The sequence below is a fragment of the Phoxinus phoxinus genome (assembly GCF_949152265.1).
Source record: "Phoxinus phoxinus genome assembly, chromosome: 18".
Taxonomy (NCBI): Eukaryota; Metazoa; Chordata; class Actinopteri; order Cypriniformes; family Leuciscidae; genus Phoxinus; species Phoxinus phoxinus.
In genome coordinates, this window is record NC_136893.1 from 23,285,941 (window position 1) to 23,295,077 (window position 9,137).

A 9,137-nucleotide genomic window follows, 5' to 3' on the forward strand; every position below is an offset into this window, starting at 1 on the left:
GTGCAGTTAAAGTAGGACTAATCCCCGTGACGTCACGACGGGGTGGGGGGGAAGAGTCCTCCAGAAACACGAGAAGTCGCTTTCAGAGGAGCAAGTACCAACATGCCCAGATTGCGGGACTTCCAAGCAGATTGTAACAATATATAAAAGTCGGAAATTGATCTTTAGCCACAGAGCTGTCTGGCGGCAATGCAGCGACGATGCGTTATATTCAAGAACGGGCTCTTTATGGGAATTTCAGCAGAAACGTGTAAAGTTGAGCTAAACGATTAAATGAAGGCGTTTTATACTGTATTTAGTGGGCGCACAGCGGTTTTGCGCGTTTGCGTGCAATGTTCGCTCGTTAACGCTACGCGAAAACACCAGTGAACGCTTCGCCGATTCTGATTAACGTTTCATTTTGGTTTCACACCAACCTTTATTCAGAATGAACCAGTGTAAAGTCATGAAGGATGGTTATCTGGAGAAGAGGAGTAATGGACTTCTGCAGCTGTGGAAGAAGAAGCGTTGCGTTCTGTCAGAGGAAGGACTCCGTCTGTACGACTGTAAAGGCGAGAGCAGCAAAGAGATGCGCTTCGAGCTGATGACCACGCTGGACTGTGTGGAGTATAAGCGGGGTCTGGTGTACTTCACCATCGTGATGAACGACGGGAAGGAGATTGACTTCAGGTGCCAGCAGGAGGGAACGGCGTGGAACGCGGAGATCGCGCTCGCGCTGGTGCGCTTCAAAAACCGCGTCGCCGTTCAGACCGGCAGGAACAGACATCTGTCACATCTGGGCAGCTGCGGGGAGGGAGACGTCGAGCTTTGAGGGTAAAGACAACTGGTTTTGATGTTGATCAACATTTATTCTGGAAGGGTTGGGTGTGTGTTGCATGGAGATCCCATTCGCGTGTTCTCTCGGGAATCAATTATCCAGAATAGCATCTGCTTTTCATTTACTGGATTGAGCTCAATGAAACACAGACACACGTTTGTGTTCACGTCTTTTGGAAAATCACGGCTTTAAATATTCGTTCACAGTTCTGAGAGGCTTTACCGCATGAAAGCTGCCTGAGGACCGGAAGGATTCCCAATTCCATGATGGAATTCCGTTGATAATTTGGAAACAATTCTAAAGGATCCTATTGGGAATTTGCTTAGAATTCAATCGCAAAACAGAAGCTGTAGCCTATCTTTTAGAACGCATAGTTCCCTATATCTCCAGTAGGAATAACGCTCATGTGGTAGCCTACATCAAAGAGACAATTTTAAAACTTCAATAGATCCCAAATGATTGTCACTAGTCATTAATCAGTTAATTAAATAATTTCAGAAGCACACTATTTAAATAGTTATAACATCCTTTTGGGATTTTTACATTATTCAATAAGATGTTTTAAAATTCTTATTTGATCCCATTAGAATCCTTTACATTTGGTTCCACATTTTAATATAAAAAAAATCCACTAGGAGTTGTGTACACTCTTTTTCATTATAAAGGCATTCCTGCTTGACCAGCTCCCATTCATAAAGCAAAAGCAACCTAAGTGAAACAGGGAAATCACACCAGATATTACAAAATAAATATTGTTGTTAAAAATTATATGATCAATTATGACAACATGTTTTACGTTGCTTTAACTCATCAGTTTCAGCTTTTTTTCCAAGTTACACAAGATTCAACTCATTTTTAAAAAAGTCAGTTTAATGTAATTTAAGTTGAAATGACTTTAACATCCAAGTTGATTGTACTTAAATATTTTAGGTAGCAACTTTTTTTTGCAGTGTGTAATTGAATTGCACTCAAGCATTAGAAATCCACTAAATGGGGCTTGTGAGAATTTGATTTTATGCCATGTCTAACATTTGTGCATGACAAAAAAGAATATATGAATGAAAGTCTCTAGTCTGCTGAAAAGTGATTTTATGAATCCATCTGCTTCGTTCCACAACTCACTAACGCAGTGTCACTATTGTGTTCTCAGCCCAAACACAGCTCTGGATCCAGAAGAGAAAGAGAAATGAAGGCCCATTGTTAAGGAAACACCAGATGAAAGGCTCATTCTGAACTTGAAAACTCGTATATCTTTTCTTTTGTACTTCCACCTTTTTCCACAGTGACACCTTTCGGCACAGTGGCGGGATTTCCGCGCGTCGTCGGCGTTGCGTTACGCCGTGGATGTTTTGAAAAAGACTGAATGCACTTTTACTGCATAAGTCAACAGAAAAAGAGAGACCCAATGGATTGCTCTTCACCATAATTCAATACTTCACTCCTCACAAAGTGGATTTCGGTGTCGCCTTTACACTTTTAAGAGACGTCCTTGCCTCGCGTGAAATGGAGGACTCACACTCAGTATTATAACTGAACGCATGATGCTGCTTCAGGAGACATTAGCCATAGATGAAGTATGACTCACAACTGCACTCTTTAACATTTCATAAGTATTTGAGCAAGGAATCTGGATTCATTCCCTTGTAAAGCTTTCTTCAATCGCACGGAAAAGCACAGCAGACCTTTTTTCCCCTTGGAATGGATCCCGACTGCATGGAAAACTTGATGGATGTGTTTTTATTTTGTTTTCCGTTGGGCAATGCTGTTATTGCTACAATTTTCTCCGTATTCTGCCTACATACCCAGAGCGGTTGCCAAAGTTAAAAATAGTCGTCTCTGTGATGGTTAAAAAAGATTAAACAGGAAGTGTTTAATTGTTGTTTCACAAAGCTCGTTATGTCATTAACCACACATTGTCCAAATAATAAAAAAATTGTGGTATTGTAATCTGAATTATTTTAATTGGTTTGTAGAGGCCCAGGGCAATAGGGAGTTTATAGCAAATTAGAATCAGTATTGTGGGCGAGTCTCAGTCTCTTTAACCTCGAGTGCCTGCGCGGCACATGCCCGGACAATGGCCTCACTGACTAATGCCGTCCCGCCTTGCCTGCTTTCCTGTCGGTTTCACTGAGAGGCCGTCAAAGAAAGTTGTCAAACAGGGCTTTTTTCGTCAGGATCAATGTGTGTTGCTGTTGCGCAGGAACCCGCGGAGGTTAAGTGCTGCACTCCTGCATTACCAAAACCAGGTGTGAATGGAAGTATAGGATTAATCTCAAACATGCCACAACCAGTTTGTTGTCATAGCATGATAGATGGCGAAATGAAACGACAGACCGTGAAAGATCTGTTCAGTAAGAATCGGATGGTCTCATAAAACGTGGAGAGGTCAGTTCGGGTCGGACAGGATCTTCTCATATGGTTCATAGGGGGGTCACAACCCAATAACGGCGTGCTGGGGGAAAAACAGTATTAAATGCAAACAACAACCATGTAATATTAGTGTATTGGTTCATTCGAAAGTACTGTAAACGACAAAGGAATACGACATGAGGTTTGATGAGGCAAGGGTCGGACATGTTTATATTTTTGTTGTTTCTACGCAATTTTTCCGACTGTTATGATGACCATGAGTCACATGACAAGTAAAAAGATTTACAACATAAACAAATCATCTTTATTTTCGTATTAATATTAGACATGCCGCTGATACTATGAACTAATTTAGGGGTTTTGAGTATGACAAATTATATTACAATACATATATGTTTATATATATATATATATATATATATATATATATATATATATATATATATATATATATATATATATATTCATATGTATATTTTATGCACTGTATATGCATATTTATAAACTTACAGTTCTATATTTTAATTATATTATTTATTTAAAATTATTTATTTTTACACGCATTTCATATACACTGCCAGAACTAATACTTATATTCAGCGAAGATACATTAATAAATGCTGTTTGAAATTCCTATTTATCAAAGAATCCTGAAAAAATTGCTGTCAAATCTAACATACTGTAAAAGTTTGTGTGTGTGTGTGTGTGTGTGTGTGTATGTGTGTTAGTGCTGTCAAATCGATTAATTGCGATTAATCACATCTAAGATAACATTTTGTAAACATAATATATGTGTGTGAGAGTATATATATATATATATATACACACACGCATATATTTACAAACTTTTATGTTATGTGATTATTCGCAATTCATCAATTTGACAGCACTAATACACACACACACACACACACACACACACACACACACACACACACACACTTTTATGTTAGATATGATTATTCGCAATTCATCAATATGACAGCACTAACACACACACACACACACACACTTTTATGTTAGATGTGATTATTCGCAATTAATCAATTTGACAGCACTAATATACATACATATACTGTTTTCCATAATTATATGCATACACACATACATGTTTACAAACTTTTACTGTATGTTAGATGTGATTAATCACAATTAATCGATATGACAGCAGTAATTTATGTATATACTAGGGCTGTCTGAATTCATTAGAATTCAACCAAGCCATGTAATAAATCAATTGCATTTCTATGCGTGTCATGACACAAATCAGCATATGTTCTCAAGTGAAGTGAACTTCTACTGATGCTCCCTACTGAGTGTGTAGGCAGCATTAAACACTGTAGTCACCCCGCGGGTCGCAGCACAGCTCCTGCCATACTGTTCTGGTCTCCGGGCCGTTCAGCGCCCTGGGCTGTGCCTGTGGTGTTGCAATAATAGGCAGATTGTGTGTGTGGAAAACCCCAGAGCCGGAGCCACTGAGGAGGCTCTGTTAAAAAAAGCCACAGTCTTGAGATGAGTCAGCAGTCTGGCAGCAAAACCTGAACAAGAGCCTGCTTACAGTCTGCTCGACCTCCACACATGCATGCAGTGGCTTTCCTGCGTTTCAGAGTAAACTCCTCTCCGAGTGTGTGTGTATAAGCTACTAATAGTTCTGTGGACGCTACTACGCTTTAATTTGCTCTGTGGCGAGTAGATAAGAGCCATAAATGAGGATTTAGTTATTTTATTCACTCTAAATATTTGATCTCACAATGGAGTTGAAAGCAACTGTACAGTAGTAGGTGAGTTTGTCTCGGATGACTCCTTCAATGTCACAAACACTCACAGACACTCAGTCTCTCCCAGTTACATAATGCTTAAGTCTGCATCCGGACATGTTGTGGCATCTTTTGCCAAGGTGTGTCTCTGCGGTTTGTGTCATGACAGTCAGTCTGTATGGATTCGGCTTCACGCTCATAAACACACACACAGGATCATGGGGGAAGTGACCTGCAGTAATAGAGCATCACATGTGTGTGAAGTGTGTTCAACAGCTGAGCTTCAGAAAGTGCTTTCAATTTAGAGAGAATTGTTACACAAAACAGTTTTAAACTAGATATTGAAAACGTTTTATGCCTTCATTTACACGTCAACAGTTTTTTGGGGGCCTGAAAACGTTAACTTTTGCAAAGGGGTTTCAAAGTGCAAGTTCTTGAAAATGTTACCGTTGTCGTCTCTGTGTAAACTACAAAAACGTTCATTTGTGAAAACGGTGACATCATGCACATGTGTGTTACGTGTTCAGTCTAAATGTGCGTAGTGTTTCTTTACAAAGTGACATCGCCATCTACTGGCCTGGCATGAATTATACAGCGATTTTAATTGTTTTTTACGGATTGTACATTGTTGTGTAGACTTACCCTGAGGCAGGAAATAAAATACAAAAAGAAAATCATAATGTTTTAACCAGGGTTATTATTGTTAACTGAACTATTAAAAACATTCATTTTAACTTAAAAAAGCTTTTAAAAAAAAAACTAAAAAAAAAACATTAGTTGAAAAAGGTAAACTAAAACAGAATTAGAAATGTTGCCTTGGCAAAAAAAAAATGTTATGTTGTTAATTATTAACTGACAAAAAACTAAAAAAAAAAAAACTAAAACTAAAGCTGAAAGAAAATAAATGAAAAGTGAAAAGCAATAGGCCTATAAAAAAAACGAATAAAAGCCTAAAAAAAAACATTAACATGAACAAAAAATATATAAAAATAAAAAGCTAATTCAAAATATGAATAAAACTAAACTAAAAACTAATATAACACTGGTTCTAAAATAATACATTAAAGAACAAAATTATTAAAAAAATTAAATTATTCCAACTATTTGTAAATTCAAATGTCAAATTATTTGATACAAATGACATTGATTGATCGTTATCAGGACCAAATATAACAGCAGAAATTGATGCATTGGTGAATTCAAAAACTAGAATAGTGCAAAAATGAAAAAATATGTCATTATTTTTTCACCTTAATGTCCTTCCAAGCCTGTGGGACTTTATTCTCTTATTCAACATAAAATAATATATTTTGACAATGTCTTTCCACACAATAGCAGTCAATGATAACATTTGACCTGATTTTTTGGTTGTAGAAAAATTATAGATTAATAAAAGATTATTGGAATAGGCCTAAGAAAATACTATTTCAGTCTTTTCAAAAATTCACGTTTAATACAATCTGTTGATCGTCGTTTCTTTATGATTATTTGTGAAATTTGGGCAACTAGCAATTTCTGAGAAATTGTTTCTACGCCATTTTTTTCAGTGTTTAAGTAGGCTAGCAACATTTTTCAGAATATCTTCTCTTGCGTTTCGTTCATCTTTCATCTCTTCAAGCGTAACACAATCACAAATTAGAAGAAAGGTAAAGTTCTCTTACGTAGAGTTCTCTCGTACTGCGTCGAAGAACGCTACGGGAAAGATATTTCTTTGTCGAGATTGAAGCCAAAAATTAATCCTTAATTTTGTAATATTGTAAAACGCTTTTCTGAAGCATACAACCTAGGCGGAGCAATACAGCTCACCCATTGGCTGCTCTGCCAGAAAAGCACAGCCTATGCGAGGCCAGGACGCTGACCAATGAGGACGCTTCGCGCCCTTCTGCGTCACCTCCCGCCCAAACAGGCGTGGCCTAGGCCTATAAATACGAGCATAGCTGTCTAACACGCCGATTTTCTTAAATTCACGAAGCTGCACGCATCGTTGGATTGGATTCGAGCCACCACAGCCGTTTGGATACAAGCACCTCAGCAGGACGCGCCTCTTACCTGAAGCCGCTGGTCATCGCCGCCTTCAGCCGCCGTTCCCTGCTGCGCTTCTCCGGCGTGGAATATCCTTTACATTATGTGTGTGTGTTTTGTGTGTGTGTTCGCCGTCGCGTCACACAGTTTTTCCACACTAAAAGAGCCGAGCGTCTTTTTCAAGATGTCTCGCACCTCCTGTGGCTCGTGTAGAGCCCCGCTCAGCGACAGGGACCACGTGCTGTGTTTCCTGCCTGTGAGTATCACGCAGCTTCAGCTCTCGTCGATGGCGGCTGCCATCGCTGTAATTTGATGCCTACGGTGACTCTGCGGACTCGCCTGGCGTTCATTTACTGAAGCTGCACCCCTTTTCCGCCCGCTGTAGTGCCGCGCCGTGAAAAGCGCCGTGCTCAGCGGAGCCCGGAACCTCCCTTCACCACGAGGTGCTCGCCGCTGCTGCCGCTAGCTCCTCCGCCCGCTTCGCTGGACTCTCTGACCGACGGACAAGGGCCGCTGTGTGCCGCCGCGTCCGTCATGGATGAGGAAGATGAAGCCGTGTCTGTGAAGGACGACTGCTGTTCGCTCCGAGGATCTCCCCTCCCCCGCCGCTCGTGAGCGTCGACGGAGAAAGACCAGCATCGATGCGCTTACCGGCTGGATGGCTGCTTTTCTGCAGAGGATCGTACGTTACCGTCCTCACGACCCGCGCCTTTTTCTTCCTGAATTCACGAAGAAATCGCGGAGTCCCGGAAAGCCCCGTTTTCAGCCAGGATGCGCATTTCTGCTTCGAGGAAAGCTACAGTGTTAAAATCCCGCCGCGGCCGGATTTCACTAAAATGTCTCGCTCGCACAGTCCCAACATTCGCGACCGTGCCAGTGTATTTTGCAGTCACCAAATCGGCATCAATGCCCGTTTGCCTGCACACAGACGCCGTTTTCACGACGCCCCAGGTAAATCTGAAAATGTATTTACTGGTGTCCCGGCCACGGCCGATGGTGTAATGTGTGTATCCGTAATGCCCACGACCTAGTGCCCATTCGTACACACAAGCACAGCCCTACACAATACAGGGCTTGCACACATAAAATCGACTCGTGTCGGTTGTGCTTCACATGTAAGCTAGTGAACGTGCCCGCTTTTCAGTGCCCACAATCACTACACACTGCATGTCCCGTGGTTTCTGTAAAAACGAAACGAATGTACGGTCAGTCGGTTCTGATAGACAGTACTCTCTGTGCTACACGGTGTCCCGGCCATGGCCGATGATGTAATGTGTGTAACTGTATGCCCACGACCCAGTGCCCATCTGTACACACAAGCACAGCCCCGCACAATACAGGGCTTGCACACATAAATCGACTCATTTCGATTGTGCATTATATGTAGTGAGCGTGCCCGTTTTCAAGCGCCCACAATCACTACAAGCTACATGTCACACGGTTTCTATGAAACGAAACCTATGCACGGTCAGTCAGTTCTAATAGACAGTACTTCCCAGTGCTATAAATGTACCCGCGTTCACGCACCCACATTTATTCTCAAACATGCCGAGCCGTACGGGGCTCGCACCGCTCGATTAAGCGCGCCCCCGCATCACGCTGCAATGGCGCCCATGTTACAGCACACGACTGCTCTCGTGTCGCCGCCATTTCGCGACCAGAGCCCGGTTTTTCAACCCGTGCAAGCACAGCCCTGAACAACACAGGGTCTGCACACATAAAATCGGCTCATGCCGATTGTGTTTTACATGTAGTGAGCGTGACCCACTGCCAAGTGCCCACAACCACTACACACTGCACGTTCCGCGGGTTTCTGTAAAAACGAAACTAACGAACGGTCAGTCAGTACACAAAAACAGTGTTCCCGGTGTTATAAATGTGCCCGCCACCAAGCGCCCACGTTTATTCACAAACATCACGAGCCCTACGGGACTCGTCCCGCGCGCTCTCTCTCGACACAGAGAGCTGAGCGCGCGCGGGATGCATACTGTGTTAAACATGCCCCCCGCCTCACACGCCACGGCGTCCATGTCACAGCACACGGTTGCTCTCGTGTCGCCGCCATTTCGCGACCAGGGCCCAGATTACATTCAACCCCTAGTCACACGTGCAGATGCATGGGAATGACTTCCCGGGGTCTCAGAATGGGTGCTAGAGACTATAAAAAGAGG

The 9,137-nt window shown here is 42.0% G+C and overlaps 1 protein-coding gene across 1 annotated transcript; it reads left to right on the forward strand.

Moving 5' to 3' along the window:
• Positions 1-3,397, forward strand: phlda3 (pleckstrin homology-like domain, family A, member 3). The gene is made up of 2 exons (XM_079589005.1): positions 1-813; positions 1,968-3,397. Exon 1 carries the CDS (start codon positions 428-430, stop codon positions 809-811), a length of 384 nt encoding a protein of 127 aa, XP_079445131.1. The 5' UTR covers positions 1-427; the 3' UTR covers positions 812-813; positions 1,968-3,397.
• Positions 3,398-9,137: the final 5,740 nt, after the last annotated feature.